Genomic DNA, 17,379 nt, shown 5'->3' on the forward strand with positions numbered 1-17,379 from the left:
AATTGGGCTCAGGCAGCACTGGTGTTTCTGCATTGGGAAACACTGGCCTTACTTGGCAATGGCATCCTCTGTGTTCTTACAGTGCATAATGCACTGTGCATATATGTAAACCAAGTTCGAACACTGGCCAAACTGTGCTCCAGAAGAAGTCAGAGTTCAGTGGACAGCCAGACACCCGGGGCCATGGAGGTAACAGGAGATGCCTGGACTCCCTGTATCCCCTTAGGGAGGTTCCCTCACTGGAGGCGTGCGTTCCCCAGGCTCTGTACAAGAGGTAATTTAATATTTTCTACCACCAGTACTGTATCATTCGTTTGTCCCTGCATTTCCACTGTATTGTATTGCTCTTGTATTGCTCTTCTATTTCACTGTGTATCCGTTGATCATTCACACAACCTGATGTGAAAACTATAAGCGAGGGAGGTGAGACAGGATTTTGCTTCAAGGTTTGGGTTTGTGCCCTATTGTACAGCATTGCTCTCGAAAGCAAAAGTATTTTGAAAATCACTGTCTGTAATGCAGTAAAATAGCTAAATTGGTTTAGCCCCAGCTGCTGTCATGATGCCTACCTCCAAGGAGCCAGGTCCGACCCAGCAACCCCAGAGGCAGGCATCATTTCCCCCAGGGGAGTGCCAGCGGGCCCAAGCTGGGGCCCTTTGGACGCAGTCCTGGCGCCTTAGGCGCCAGGCTCATGTTGGACCTCTGTCCTGGCGCCTTAGGCGCCAGGCTCATAAAGCTAGACATGTGTTCAAGTGTTTTAATGTGCACTTACCTGATGCAGACCATGCTGCCACATCCAGGCCCTCTTGAGGCCTGAATAGGAACTACTTTACCTGTGGGACTACTTTCCACCCGGGTGTGGTCGGGGAATGATACATACCTGATCGGAGGAAGGATACACACTTGGAACTTCTTCCAAAGCTATTTAAACCACACCCGATCAGCAACTCACGCTTTGCGTTGTTCTGCTCCTCGCAGCTGGACGCTCACCGTGTCAGCTCCTGCATCTGGACTTCAGCCACGCCTGTCAGCATCCTGGGTCACCTGCAAAGGGAGACAAGAGACCTACCAGCCAATCTGCACCACGGAGACATCACCGACGATCCTGAAAGGGAAGACATCATTTTTAAAAGCATTTCGTTACGATCGCTGCAGCGCTGCATTTCACTCACCTTTCCTGGGTTCCTCCATCTTCAGCAGCGATCATCCGGATACACAGCCACTTCCCAGAGCCTAGAGAAAAAGACAAGAATAAGAGGTGAGAGAAGGAAGGGAATAGGAAAAGCTCAGTTTCCTTCTAAGACTTACCTGTTGGGTCATTCCCATTTCATTTCGGGTCTTGCTGCTTCCAAGCAGGACCCCGGCCCCTATGGGGAAAAAAGACAAAGGGCCTCATTAGGACCTTGGCGGAGAGGGTTTTACGCTAGCGTAGTGCATGGCGTACCTCTCCGCCATACTACGAGATTTTTTACCGCCATGGAGGGTTTTACGCCTGCTTTTTGCAGGCGGAAAAATCCATGGCGGTAATGAACCTCGTTGTTAATTACGCCACCGTACTCTACAGTGGCGTATTTAACTCCTTCCCCACTCCCATTATACCCTATGGGGCAAGAATGGGAATGGGGAAGGGTAAAATGGGGATTGGGGATTTACCGCTCCGCCAAGGTCGGCATGGGGTGGTAAATCCGCCAACCTCCATGGCGGTATCGGCAGCTCTGCGCCATGGTCCATGGTGCAAATTGCACCATGGACCTCCGCCAAGGTCGTAATGAGGCCCAAAGACATTAGATGAGCGAATGCAAAAACATTACCTGAGCGCTCATCTAGGACTTACCAGATCTTTACTGGAACTGCACGTTTCACTTCGGATCGGCGCCATATCTCCGGCATTCCGAACCCCGGCCCCTATGGGGAAAAGACATCAACATCAGCGCTTTATTGCAAGGAGTTTCCAAAGGAATCTTCATTCATCACCTGAAAAAAGGCAATGAACATTATTATTTAAAGCTTGAACTTTTGAACTTGCAACAGAACTTTTACAGTGCCTTACCAGTAGAATCAAGCTTACCTGAACTCCCATCCAACCTCAATCCAGTGAAGTAACTGGGTTCAACGCGCCCCTGCGTCAGAAGCAGGATGGAGAGCTTGTCCTTTCAGACCCTAAGGTGAGACTTCACGGGGAATCGTGGAAGGGTATCGTGGAGGGTTGGAAGAGAGTGGGAGGCTTGAGCATAACTCAGTCAGTAGGTAATACTCCCTTTTCACGCACAGGGGAATATTCCTGCGAGCCGGAGAAGCCAGAGTGGAGGGCCCTTCCTGTCCATCTTCAGAGTCCTGAAGCCAGACCTGCGCCTCCGTGGGAATCAGGTGAGCGTTACAGCTGCATGTATCCTGCTGGTCGCAGGGTCTAGGCCCTCAATGCTGGCTCAGCCTTTTACCTTTCTAATCTTTGATTATTCCTATACCGTGTGTTGTTAAAACATCACGTGAGACATTAAGTACCTATGTGCAATGGGATTCCTATATTAAGTGAAGCCAGCGGATAGCAGGGCTTTGTTATAAAGTCTACTTTCAGGCAGTTGGTACGACTGGAGACCAGACAAATATGTACACTGGCAAGTGCATATATATGTATGTGTCTGTCTAGAATGGTATTGCATGCACCCTGAATACTGAAGCAGGATACGCGTTAAACGGATCACATAGTCAGTCACTCTGACTGGCTTGGGGGAAGGAACACTCTCCAACACCTCCTTAATCAGGGCCAATGGACCTCTGACTGGATGGCCATAGAGAAGTTCAAAGGGACTGTAACCTACTCTCTCCTGAGGGACTTCTCTATATGCAAAGAGAAGGCATGGCAGTAGAAGGTCCCACTTTCTTTTAAGGGGTTCTTCTAAAGCACCTATCATGCTCTTCATACTTCTGTTAAACCTCTCCACCAGTCCATTTGTTTGTGGATGGTAGGCAGTAGAGAACGTGTAAGTGACTCCACAGGTTTTCCGCATGGCTTGCATGTAGTGGGACATAACATTTTATCCCCTGTCAGATATCACTTCCTTAGGAAAACCTACCCTGGTAAAAAAAATACCAAGTAGGGCCTGAGCCACAGCCTGAGGCGTAACAGTTCTCATAGGTATTGCTTCAGGATACCTAGTAGCATGGTCTACTACAACCAGGATAAACCTGTTACCTGAAGATGTGGGAGGGTCAAGAGGACCAACAATGTCAATCCCAACCATCTCAAAAGGGACTCCCACCACTGGGAGAGGCACCAGGGTGCCACATTCTTGGCTCCACTCTTGCCAGAGGTTTGGCAAGTGTGACAGCTCCTACAGAATTTGTCTACTTCTGAACCCATCTTACGCCAGTAGAAGTAAAGAGAGAGCCTTTCCTTGGTCTTCTTAAAAATTAAGTGACCAGCCAAAGGTATCTCGTGGGCTAACTGTAGGAACTGGAGTCAGTTCACTAGAGGTTCTGCAAGCCTTTTGCAGTCCCCAGGGGTGGACTCAGTTGGTTCACTGTAGAAGAGGCCATCTTCCCAGTGCAACCTATACTTCCCAGGCTCTTCCCTATCAAGCTGAGAAGCTGCCTGTAGGCGAAGTCCCTCAAGAGTAGGACACTCTCTTTGTCCTCTGCTGAAGTCTGCCCTGTTGGGTCCACCTTCTGCCAGTAAAGACTGCAGCTCAGGGTGGTCAACAGGGTCAAGATCTCCAACCAGAGTAGGATCTTCTTCTAGATCTGATTCCTCAGTATCTAGTTGAACCAAACAGGGTTGAACCTCACACTCAGCCTCAGCTGATGGAGGAGTCACAGGCGTGACTTTGGACAGTCTTGGTGATGTACTTGTAGGCACAGGAGTGCTTGCCGGTTTCTTGCTGGCAGACTTGGGTTTCCCCTTTGTCTCCTTTTTACTTGCAATAGCAGTAAGTACGTCCTGTGGACTTGGGGTGATAGTTTCTTCTATCAAATCCCAAGGAGAGCCTCTCAAGGTTCTCTCCCTAGTAGACCTTGTGAGCTCCTGCTTCCTTTTGCTGGGAGGTCTGGAGTACTAGAAACAACTCCAAGAGTTTTTAGGTCATTACCCAACAGCACCCTCTCTGGTACGTCACTTTGCACACTAACAGGTATTCTGACAGTCATGTTATTACACTGGATGAGAGCTGGTAACTTGGGAACCATTTGCACAGGGCCTCCAGCTAACTTGGTTAGGTGTTTGGGTGCCTTAGCAACATCCTCCACCTTAAAAAAACATTTGTCAACCACAGTTATGCTGGCTCCAGTGTCTCTGATGGCAGGTGTCTCCTGGCCATTCACAAGAACACTATCTTTACAATACTCTTTAGTATTATCTAGGATTGAGTTATAGACATCTAAGTTCTGTTGTTCCCAAAGACCCAAGGACACTAAAGAAACACTAGCTGAGACTCTCATGGGCTCATCAGCTAGTAACTGAAGGTTTCCACTGGCTATAGGTACTTCTTCCACCTAGGAGAAGGCTAAGGAGACATTGTGGACCCCTGAAGGTTTACCCTTACATCTGGGATCCCCTTTCACATGGTCAGTTGACCCACAAACAAAACATTTCCCAAATGCTTTACTGAATGGGGGTTTGGTCTGACCTCCATCTGGTTTGGCACCAGGTGGTACACTAGCCTGATTCGGTTTCCCTTTTGGCTTAGCCTGGTTATGTTTGTGGCCCTCTTTTGGATTGGAATTATTGGACTTCTCCTTGTTATCTTTCTTTGGCTGCTTTCCCTCATCCTTCTTCTGAGTTGCCCCGGAATCCTTGTGAGTAGCCCTATTGGCAACCCACAAGTCAGCAGCCTTGGCTAACTTCTTAGGATCTATCTCCTTTGAATCAGCCAAGTGCTGTCTAAGATCAGGAGAGCAGGCATCATAAATAGACTGCAACATAACAAGATTCCTCAAACCTTCATAAGTGTTCACTTTGTAAGCCTTAACCCAACCATCTAAGTTTTTCAAACATTCACACACCCAGGTAGCCCAAGGGTACCAACATGCTTTCTGAGGGTCCTAAACCTCTTAAGGTACTGGGAAGGGGTCTTCCCAAATCTAGCTATTAAAGCTAGCTTCACACACTCATAATCCTGCTTATCCTCCTCCCCCAACTCCATTACAGCATCACTTGCAACAGGGGGAAGCCTAGAGAAAAGCCAAGGAATGAACTGATTCCCTGTGATACCCTGAATCCCATGATTATACTCAAACATTGCTAACCAATCCAAAACAAGTTTAGTCTCATACATACCAATCATTTCCTTTGGCATACGGGGCCTCTTAGGGCTGGAAGACCTAGTAGATTCTGGGAGAGAAGAATTTTCCAAAGACAATTTCTTCATCTCTAAAGCATGAGCCATCTCTATTTCCCTGAGCCTTAATTCTTGATGTTTCATGGCAGTTTGTGCCTCAATACGTTTCACTTCCAATTCAAGTCTCATTTTCTGAAGGGGCGTAGCTAAGCAGCCTTGGAATAGGTTGCAATTCCTGAGAGCTCCGTTATCTGTTACACTGATCCGGAGAAATGTGTGCGATTCGACAGCTGACTTTAACACCAAAATACACTGAACGTGTATGAATATGCCGGGAGAAGAATGAGCGGGTCGGCAAAAGGCACAAGACACAGTAGCAAGAGTAAACCTACTTTGTATCCCGGACCGGGGCCCTGAAACTGACATCAAGATGGCGGCGTGCCAACACAAAGGAATCCTCAGCGGCTCCTGAAACACGTGACGGGCGCGTCGCTGGCGAGCTGATGGCTAGCAGCCATTGCTAAAACGAGGAGCAGCTGTCTGCCCATGTGAGGTTTATGGACAGCACGAAGCCGTGATTCAATTGGAGGCGAGGAGCGTGTAGCTCTAGCAACATGAGAAGGCTGGGACCCTCCCCCCCCCCCCGGGAGCGAAACGGAGGACCACCACCAAAGCGACTACGGTGGGCAGCGGGGGATGTGAAATTCAGTTATAACACGGAGCAAACAGCTTTGATGATCTGGAACAGCCGGAGGCTCCGTGGAGTGCAACGAAGGACTGCTGCTGGCGTTATAGACAAAGCAGCGTAAGCGGCGAACTCTTTCACAGCGAGGAGCGGGCAGCCCCGGAGGTGCGGGACGGCTGGGAGACCAAGCAGCAAGACAAAGGACCGCCGCTGCAAGGGAGCTGGATGCTCAGTGTGGGCGGATTACAGTTAGGCGTGCTGGCTGGTAGCTAGAACCCCGAGGTCCGGGCATGACATAACGCATAACCGATAAACAGCTGCCAGCCCATAAGTGGATCACACAAGCAGCACGTAGCTGCGAATTTGCCAGCAACAAGGGGCGGGCAGCTCTGATGGTATGGGGTGACTGGAAGCCCCACAAGACAGTATAAATAAATAAATAATTTTAAAAAATACAAATAAAGAGAAAAGGAAAGGAGAGATCGCTGCCAGAAGTAACTCTTCCACATAGCAGAGGAAGGAATTAAACCCACGCACGAGGCTGCAGAGGGGTGAACAATGCCACTGAGACACAACAGAAGCCGGCAACCTCCACAAGTGTGCAACGCATGGAGAGTACATTGAGAGCTGCAAGGACAGCATAACACAGAGGAGACAGGAGAGCTACACAACACACAACCCGCAACACTCATAACACAAGATAAGTGGGACCAAAAGAGCGTGCAACACAAACATACGCCACAGCAAATGCAAAAGGCTGGCAACACCGCGATTGCGTAAAAGGGCCCATGGGACAAACCCCAGGGAACTATAGGCACGAACTGGATGCAGCATGGTCGAGTCCGCAGTGGGCAGCAAAACAGTGAACTAGGCAGCCCCACGAAGAGAAGAGCCACATGCAAAGGGCTGGCTGGCACGGCGAGCCACCGCGCGGCTGCACTAAAGGGCCCAAACTCAGAGTAGAGAAGTTTGAGCAACAAACACTAAGCACATAAGACATAGTACTCCTTCCCGGAAGAGACAGACCCACACCGCAAGCAAGAAGCGAAGCAAGGAGCACCATTGCTGAGGGCCCACAGAGGGGTAAACAAAGTGGCGAAACGGCGCACCACCACAAGAAGTGAGCTGCTAAGGCACAAGAGGGCACCTACAAAAATGACCCAAAAGGGAATCAAAGGAAAAGTGAAGCAGCCGACTATGGATATATTTACTATAGCGCAGCAGCCTACAAACCCCCCGGCACAGCCTGGGACTAAGGTGCATGAGACTGAGAGCGCGCCGAGAGATGACCAGCGAATACTTGAAGCTATCACGGAACTGAAATCCTTGTGGGGCACGGCAATGGCCGAGCTCAAAGAAGCGCTGGAAAGGAAGATAGACACAGTGGGGATAGATGTTAACTTATTGCGGCAAGATGTGAGGGCGCTGACGGACCGAACTAGCAGCTTGGAAAGTGCCATGAAGAATGAGAAACTAAGCACCACTAATGCAAAAGAGGTCCACGTACTGAAACAAAAGTGGCCAATTTGGAAAACCGGGCAGAAGAAGCAGAAGGACGTGCTAGATGCAGCAACATACGTGTGGTGGGCCTACCGGAAGGGGAGGAAGGCACGGACCCCACGGACTATGTCGAGAATATGTTACTCCGGGAAGTAGGAGCTGGCAAACTCTCGCAAGGATTCGCGGTTGAGCTGGCGCATCGGGCCCAGACGAGAAGACCTCAACCAAGAGCGCCGCCCAGAGCTATAATTGCTAAATTTTTGAACTACAGAGATTGAGAAAAGATCCTGGAATTCTTCTGGAAAGGTGGTACAATAACCCGAGCATCAGCAACGATCACTGCCTACCTGGATTACACTATGCTGGTGCAGAGGCAACGATACAGCTATGTGGCAGTCAAGAGGAGATTTCACACTGCTGGGATGAAATATATGCTCCTATACCCGGCGAAACTAAAAGTTCTGTATAAGGGCAAAGCCCACTTTTTTGAGACCCCGGAGGAAGCGACATGTTGGCTGGACACGCACGGATGCCCAGAGTCGGAGGGGGACCAGGACCGAGACAGAGAGGCTAAGTGATCCGATGACATGGGGGCTAAAGAGGGGGGAGTGACATTGCATAGGGGTAAGGGGGCATGGATAGTTAAAGTTGAATGGTAGTAGGGCAGAGACCACCTGCCATATACGCTTGCCAAGTGAACACTGTGGACTGGAATATAGTGACAAATAATCTGGATATGTGATGCACAGTGCTGCGACTTATAGATATATCAGAGCCACAGGATGCATGTGCTTTATTCCCATTAGTACAAGTAGCAGGTGCACCGATAGGGCGACATCCCCCCACTGAGTCCCAAGTACAGGCAGCGCCAAGAAAGGGGCTAGATGTGGGGGAGCCGGAGATCCAGGGATGGAGCTGGGCAACAGTTGGGAGGGGAATGGGGGTGGGGGGTCTTGAGTGTGGTGTTGGGGATGGGAAGGGTGGCTGGGAGGGAGCAGGGGTAAGTGGTGTTGGGAAATGTTGGGGCAGGTTGGGGAGCGGGCTTACATACACGAACGGTGGCCTCCGAGCAGCGCTCGGAGATAGACAAAGGAAGGGACGGGATGTGAAGAGGCTATGGGGGACCTTAAGGTAATCACCTGGAATGTCAGGGGCTCAATAGCTATTTAAAAAGAAACAAGGTTATGATGTACTTGCGGAGACAGAAGATAGATATAGGGCCTCATTACGACCCAGGCGGAAAACCATGGTGCTAATAGCACCATGGTCCATGCCGGTAATTTACCGACTCAGCCATGGAGAAAGGGGGAATTACAAGGTTGGCGGGGCGGTAATTCCCCCTTCCTCCATGGCCCTTCCCCATTCCCATTTTTGCCCCATAGGGCTCAATGGGAATGGGGAAGGCGCTAAGTACGGTACCGCAAATTGCGGTACCGTACTTAGCACCTAGGTCCCTTTGCGGGTCCCTACTTTAACGGCTGGTGTAGACCAGCCGTTAAGGTCGGGTCCCGCAAAGGGACCTTGTAATCAGGCGCTAATGGGTTAACAGCGCCGCAACCTTTTACGGCGCCGTTAACCCATTAGCGCCAGGGTCGTAATGAGGCCCATAGTCCTGATACAGGAGACCCATCTCACGAAAGACAAACTACAGGTGGTCCAGAAGAAATGGGGGGGACCATGGTGGGAGCTACATACTCTGCCTATGCTAGGGGGTGGTCACCTGGGTGGCACCGCATGTACCATTCCAGGTACTACAGACCACAGCTATACAATAAAATGAGCATGCACCTGGGGGGGGGGGGCGATGATTTGAGGAGGGGATTTCAACTGCACGCTGAACCCGAAAATCGACAGATCAGACACTAAAATAGACCAACCAACACCAGCCGCTAGGGCGCTACAGTCCGTATTAATAGACTTCGGGCTGGTCGACGTATGGAGAGAGCACCACCCACAGGATATACAGTACGCTCACTACTCTGCCCCACAAAATCTACATACTAGGCTTGATTACATGTTCGCCAAGCAGGAGCTATTGGCGGAAATTGCACAAATCGAATATAAAGCGAGGGTTTTGTCAGACCACTCGCCATTGATCCTTAGGTGGCAATACCGCCCCCAAGGGCCATGATTCCAACATGGCAACTTAGAGCTGAGGCACTGAAAGATACAATATTTAGTGAGGATCTGAGAGAAGAAATCACAAATTATTTTGAAACTAACACTGGGAGTATCGATTCAGCCGGTATGCTCTGGGAAGCCTTTAAAGTAGTAATAAGAAGGATAGCCATAACCAAGTCCAAAGGACTACAGGTTGGGATCTTAAAAGAACTGCAGGGAACTGAGGAGGAGCTAGAGGGAGTCCTAGGTAAAGAGGGGGACACCAAGGAAGATACGGAAACCGTACTTAAATTGCAACAGAAATGCATGGGGTACTGGGAGAGACTATGCAACCTTAACTATAAAAAATATACAGAAAGGCAGCATGCGGGCGGGGACACACCGGGGAGAATTTTAGCGTGGTCATATAAAAGCGACACTCCCAGGACTATAATTCGAGATATAGTGAGAGAAGATGGGCAAATAGAGGACACCTAAGAGGGCGTGAACCTGGAGTTCCTGAGATACTACCAACAATTATATGGAGATGTAGAACGACCGCAGGAAAATACAGGAGGTGTTAGAAGACATAAACATGCCGAAAATGAGTGCAGAGGATCAAGATATGCTGGATGCCCCGGTAACTCTAAAGGAACTGGAAGCGGTGATAAGGCAGCTGCCCACTAGTAAGACCCCCGGGACCGATGGACTCCCTAGTGAATTTTACAAAGCGTATAGCGAGGAGATACTTCCCCCACTCTTGGAAATGCTGAATGAATCATATGACAGAGGAAGATTGCCAGAGTCCCTAAGAGAAGCGATCATTGTTCCTCTCCCCAAACCCAACAAGTTGAGCAAAGATTGTGGTTCATATAGGCCACTACCGATGCTCAACCAATATAGTAAAATACTCACAACGGTACTGGCAAACAGAATGAAAGGGATTATTGACAAACTCATACACCCAGATCAAACCGGATATGGCCCTCGCAGGAACATATCTGATAACCTTCGGCGGCTGCACCGAGTCATAGAACATACCAAAGGGGATTTGGGTGATATGGCGATAGTATCTTTAGATGCAATAAAAGCATTTGACTTGGTTAAATGGCCTTGGCAGATGGCCACTCTGGCCAACTACGGGATAGGTCCGGGGTACCTCAGGTGGGCCAAATTACTATATAGTGCACTGCTAGCCAGAGTTAAGACCGGAGCGATAATATCGGAGAGGTGGCAACTCAGCAGGGGCACTAGACAGGGGTGTTCGTGGTCCCCAATGTTATATATCCTGGCGCTGAAACCATTGGCGATATATCTAAGGCAGCAATACGACATTGAAGGGGAGCCACACCTAATTTCATTGTATGCAGCTGACATGCTGCTCTATTTACGATACCCCGAAGAGAACCTCCAGTACCTCCTGGAGGTAATGGAGCGATTTGCGTTGCTATCAGGTATAGCGGTGAACCCAAAAAAGTAATGTATATTTCCACTGGGCAGGTATGTGGAGACCCCACGGGATCAGCTACCAATCCTACAAATTCCATGGGAGACAAACACGTTAAGATACATGCGGATAGACATTTACCACACGGTGGAGGCAGAACATCAACACAATACGGAAAGGGCGGTAAGGGGCATAGAAAATAGCATGAGGTTCTGGGAGAAACTCCCCCTTGCAATGATGGGGAGGGGGCGATGTTGAAAATGGTGGTCCTGCTGAGTAGTAGATTACACTACTTTGGGAATATACCATATTTAATACCAAGGTGATTTTTTGTCAAACTACATAGCATTTGCAGGGACTTCCTCTGGCACGGGACAAGGAATAGAATAGCCCTCTGGAAGCTACAAAACGCACATGAAAGAGGGTGCAACAAATTGCCAAACTATGAGATATACTATCTAGCTAGCCAGCTACAATATGTGTCCAAATGGCTATCAGAAGACCCAATCGCAGAATACAGATTATTGAGACTGGAATGCGCCCCGTTCTTCCTGAAAGAGGTGACATGGTTGCCCAAAGAGGGGATGAGAGAACGCCCAGAGATGTTGACATTGGGATGGAGGATGTGGCGTAGGGCCTGCCAGGTCATGGAAAACCCAACCCTGTGCGCCCTGCAAAAGCCACTAGTTGCACTAACGGGGGAAGACGGACAGTTAATGAAGACGATTAGGAAGCACTGGGAGCCGGTGGGGATAGCGACGGTGGGAGATGTAATACAAGAAGGGAAGATCAAGGAGTTCAGAATGTTGGTGGAGGAAACAGGGTTGCATAACGGGCAATACATCACATATACTAGAATGAGGAAGCGGATCAAGGAGGCATGGTCAGAAATAATACTAGAGGAGTTACCGGACGCCCCCATAGAAACAATATATGACATAGCAGAAGGAGGGCACGAGATATCTAGAATATATGAGCTATTAATGTCCAAGGTGGGAAAGGAAGTGATACAACTAAGACAGGACTGAAAAGAAGATGTGGGTGCCCCTATGAGTAACGGGATGTGGAACGGGCCCAAGGATATCACAAGAAAGTGTTGAGGAATGCGCGGTTACAGCAGATACAGTTATACATAACCCATAGGGCATATATGACTCCCCAAAGGATAGCTAAATTTAAGAACGTGGATAGGCATGTGGCGATAAAAAATGCTGGGATGACGCACATGTTCTGGGCGTGCCCACAGATTGGTAAATTCTGGGAAGAAGTGGCCCAGAGATTAGATGAGAAAGGGGTTAAGTTAAATACCGAGACGGCATTGGCATGCATGTTGGGAGGGTTCCCCAGATCACGCAAATTGAAACATATAAGCAAATTGAAGGATCTGGCGTATATACTTGCAAAGCGCAGGATCGCCATGGGGTGGAAGGCATGCCACAGACCAGGGATAGAGATCTGATGGAAAGACCTCCAGAAATGGACGGAAGCGGAAACAGCAGAGTGGCAAGATGTTGGTAATACTGGAGGGGAGGAGGAAGTGGGAACCCTGACCGCCTGGAAGTAGTTAGTGGCTACACTGTATGGGCCAGCCCAGGACTGGTCAAGTGACCACGACTCAGTTGGAAACATAGATAAGGAATCCCTTTCGCATGAAGCAATTGTAGAGCGCAAAGTAGAGTAAGCTTTTTAGGAGGGAGGGAATGGGGATGCAATTGACATTTATTGATCTGTGTACATCTCAGAGTTTTGTGATATGCACTGAAAATGAATAAATATTGTTTTAAAAAAATGTATCATTTTCTCAAGGGCAATACATTCAGGAGTGAGTGTAGGGCCTGTGGGGGTCCCTGTGGTAAGAGGTTGTGGTTTCTGAGCAGGTAAGGGAGTGGTAGGATCTCCTAACAAAGATTCCCCTTCTTCTTCTACACCAACAGTCTCAGAATCAGAAACATCATTATCCCCATTTGCTGGAGTGGTAGGCCCTTCTGACCCACTCTCCAGACTTTGTTTTCCCAATAACTTAGCAACAAGTTCAGATTTCTTTCCTTTACCAAAGAGTCTCTGTTCTCTACTCATGGTTCTCAAAACCTCAGCAGTGTAGTTTAAGAGATTCTCCTCACTGTAGTTTTCCATATTTGACATGATTTTTCAGTTATTAGACTATAGTGGTGTTTAGCCTTGTGGTTAGTTGACCCAAGGTAATAGCAGCACTCTTAGTGCAATCACTATACTTAAGAATCCCACTGCTGTACACCAGTGTTAGGCAGAATCCTATGCAGTGCCCTTAGGGACCACTGCACAGAGTTAAGACTACAAGTGGTAATACAAGTTCACCTTTGGTATAAGCCTGTACTACACAGAGAGAGGGGTAGCAGTGACTGAGGAGCCAGACTTATCTCAAGAGCAAATGAGCAGTAGTAGAGATTACACAAAGGACCACAATTACTGTGACTCAAGGAAACACTGACTCAAGGTTTCTGGTTAAAAAATATAAGTACATTTATTTTGAAACCATCTGTTCACAAAACACTTCACTTCTAGTAAAAATAAAACCACAATTCAAATACACTACACACAACCAATTCCCCTTGTGCAGAACAATTCAAGCTAAGTACCTTAGGATTTGACAGACCGGTGTTATGAAACAAAAGACATTACCGGGAATACATATCGTATCACTTATTGACAGTAATGACATTTCGGTCTTACTAAAGATACGGGTACCCGCGGGAAGAAATGTAACCGTAGTCAAAAACACTTAGCACATGAATTAACACAAGAGAGTTGGGGATAAAAATCATAGGCAATACTTTTGTCAAGGCAGAGAGAATCAGAGGGCACCTTCTAACACAAACATAAAAGTCAATAGTCCTGCGCCAGTGTCAAGTGGAACAGGGTCCCTGTTGCCGAGGATCACACAGTTAGAACAGTTCAAGATTCAAGGTTTCCAGGAGTACTTAGATATTGTCAGAAGAGGAGGCAAAAGTTATAAGAGGGAAGGAAGAAAAGGACAAGCCTTTGGTGAGGAAGAAGGGTTCACCCCAATTCCTCGAAGTCGGACACAGTACTTTATTCGTTGCAGAACGCTGGTGCCACGGCAGTTGTTCCTGGTAGTTTCCTGCAGACGCACGGTTCCTGGTGCTCCAGTCGTGGAGATAAGAAGGAGGATGTCTGGAGGGATCTGCACTACCCAGGGATGAGGCCAGCAGCAGCGACGGAGAATAAAAGGTGCGCTCCTTTAAAACAGGAGAGGCTCTTCAGATGGCTATCCGGAGCACTACAGCAGTGTGCAGTGATTTCAACCACAAAGAGGATCCTCTGGCTGTTGAAGATAAGCTGGTTGACTAGGCTCTAGGGAAGAAGACTCCAGACTGGATCTTCTCTGGTCTTTGAAGGGTAGATAGCTCAGGACTGCAGCAGGGCTTCACCGGGACTCGGGGTTGCAGCAGCCGTCTTCTTCTCTGCTTCTCTTCGGTTCCTTGCAGCTCCAGTGGCGACTCTGACTTCCAGTTCAAGAGTCCTGCCTTTTATGCAAAAATCCCCCATTCACACAGCCTGGCTGTCAATCACTCAGCAGGGGGGTTGTCCGATCCGGACAACCACCTCAGCCAATCATCACAAAGTGCGACTTGGGTCTCTAAGAAGACCCTGTGCAGGGGGTGACTACACCCCTCCCTCACATTCAGCCCACCTAGACACCCAGGCGCCAAATGAGGGCTTCTTCGTAGAAACCCGCCAAAAGAAGAAAGAACAAAGAAGGCAAACCTGGTTTGCTGCGCATAGTAAGGCATAAGAAGGACTTTAGCAAAAAGAAATGGCGACTAAACCCGACCGGAGCCGAGATAAAAAGTATTTGGGCAAGAGGGTTTAAGTTTCAGGCTACCACAATAGCCTGGAACAGTACCCCGTTTATATAGTATAATTGTGGTAGAAAAGTTAGGGTAGATACCACTACCACCAGCCAACTCTAAATGTTAAAAGAGCAAAATAAAGCTAAGAGAGGCACAGACAAAAGGGGTAGGAATTAACCCTTTATGTAAGATGGGTTGTACTGGGTCGGAAGTTTTAAAGTGACTATATAAAGTCAATGGCAACTTTACATGTTTCTGGGGGACAGTAGTCAGCCCCAGAAAAATGGAGTCAGTGGGAAGTAGTTTTAAAGTGACTATATAAAGTCAATGGCAACTTTACATGTTTCTGGGCGACAGTAGTCAGCCCCAGAAAAATGGAGTCAGTGGGAAGTCTAAAATACAACCCGGTGTCACTGCACTGAAGGTGCTGTGTAACAGACACAAAAAGTGGGGCTCATGGAGTGGTGTGCTCCAGAGCCCAAGATCACACAAACAGTAGAAATACACATGGCAAAACACATGTAAGAGTGGGAAACAAAGGCTCACACTCTTACCAGGTGGAAAAAATAAACCCCAGAAATCCAGCAAAGCTACCGAGGGACTCACTAAGTGAGGGAAATTAGCGATAAATGAGAATTCTCCCTAACAAGGAGTTTCCTCAATTCGTCACAGATTGTATAATGCCAACCTTTTTCATGAGAATGTCTCTCAGAAGTACTGCTCAATGGTATAAGTCATTTGACTTGATAATGGGAACAGTTTATATCTAACCTGGCCCAAATACTTTATTAAGATGCTGCAGAGCGGTCAGAAAGCTGCTACCCAGCTATTAGTAAGAGTCATGTTAAATGTCCATATCACTCCTCCTTTTGCAGAACTGCATTGACTTCCTGTTATCGATAAAACATGAGCTGAGTGCCTACTCGTGGTCCACAAAGCAATAGTATACACTGATCCACCGATCCTAATTTAGAAGTTCAATTAAGGGCATACAGCTTATTTATCCCAAGTTTCCGTACAACTACATCAGGCAGCAAAGCCTTTTCTGCAGCTGCTGTCATATGTTATATTACCCTCTCCAACTTCATTCAATCGTACCTATCCAAATATTTTCATCAATCTCCCCAAACATTTTAATTTGGATATCACGTTTCTTTGGGATATTTTAATACTATTGTTAGAAATTGATGGAATTGTGTTATTTCTGAACATTAATATTATGAATATATAATACTGAAGTTGTAGTTGCATCACATTAATACCCTGATGAAGAAGAGAAAGGCTTTGTTTGACCAGATGCTCTCCAGCCGAAACACATGTTGGCAGATTTCATGAATGGGTTTGTCCAACTGCTTGAATATACCTGTACAGATTGTTGGTCTGTTTCAATACATTGGTATATTTTTGTATTCTTGTTTAAAAGTGCACAACTGCATTTGTTTTAGATAATTCACTCTTGTGAGTTTAATGACATGGTAACAGCTAATATAATTCTTCTGACTGGTTGCATTAGCCAGTATATATCCTTATAGAAAATAATGAAGAATGTTTTCCAATTAGGACTTTGCTTTTTGTTTAAATGTACCGCAGGCAACAGTGTCCTAATTCGTTGTTGGTGTTTTCCCAAGTTTGACAGCTTCATTTAAAGCACATAAGGCATTTGAGAACTGGATTATTCCCATAAAATCCACAACTACAAGCCCAGGCATGCTAAACGTTCATGGTCAGTCTCACTCTACTTCCATTAAATTGTTATGGCGATTTTTGAGTGATTTATAACATTCACAACATGGTGGCTACTCACCTGCCCTTATCATTTTGATGGCCACTTTAACCGGGACACGTCCGCTCGTCCATGTCCCCTCGTAGACATCCCCGAAGTTGCCAGAGCCTAGTACTGCTCCTAATGTAAACTCCTCCTGCGGTCTTTCCCAAACATCGATTATGTCCTCAGACAGATCGTTGATAGCAGGCTCTTGCTAAATGTTAATTGAATAGAACAAAAACAGTAAATCATTTGTATTTATTTTATTGTGTTTATTGCAGGACAATGGTTTCATTTTCAACAGCAATTACTTAGAGCGCAAGCAATAACAGGGAGCAGAGTCAGTCATGGGTGGGAGTGTCTTTGTATTGGATGAGGTGGACGTGGTCATGAAATTGAAGAGCCAGGAGATGCACAAGGGACAGTATGACATACCATAACTATTATAAGTCTGGTGTGTACACATATTTACACATTTGCAAAGAGTAGTCCTGAGGGCCAAAAGCAAGTGACCTGGTCTGGAAAGGGGGGACCTCTCTTGCTAGCAGATGGAACTTCATCCTTGATTTGAAGAGATCCACTGTTGAAATGTTTATGATGGTTAGGGGATGAGGGTCATTTCAGTGGAGGGGGGCAAATAAGGAGGAGCAAAGTGGAAGGAGGTGCAAGGCAGGAGGGGATAGCGAGGATGCAGCGAGATGAGGAGTGAAGAGTCGGGGGTTGAGAATACAGTGAGTTGCAGTTGGCGAGATGGTGGT

General features: G+C 47.5%; 1 protein-coding gene across 1 annotated transcript in view; it reads right to left on the reverse strand.

Annotated features, from left to right (window-relative positions):
* The window catches only part of PTK6 (protein tyrosine kinase 6), a 465,017-nt gene that overhangs the window by 199,215 nt on the left and 248,423 nt on the right, over nucleotides 1-17,379 (reverse strand). Inside the window, exon 4 of the mRNA XM_069650818.1 lies at nucleotides 16,661-16,835. Coding sequence (XP_069506919.1) covers nucleotides 16,661-16,835 — 175 coding nt within the window. The remainder of the gene's footprint in view (nucleotides 1-16,660; nucleotides 16,836-17,379) is intronic.

The sequence above is a fragment of the Ambystoma mexicanum genome, chromosome 3p, assembly GCF_040938575.1.
Source record: "Ambystoma mexicanum isolate Mex_15411 chromosome 3p, UKY_AmexF1_1, whole genome shotgun sequence".
NCBI classification, from domain to species: domain Eukaryota; kingdom Metazoa; phylum Chordata; class Amphibia; order Caudata; family Ambystomatidae; genus Ambystoma; species Ambystoma mexicanum.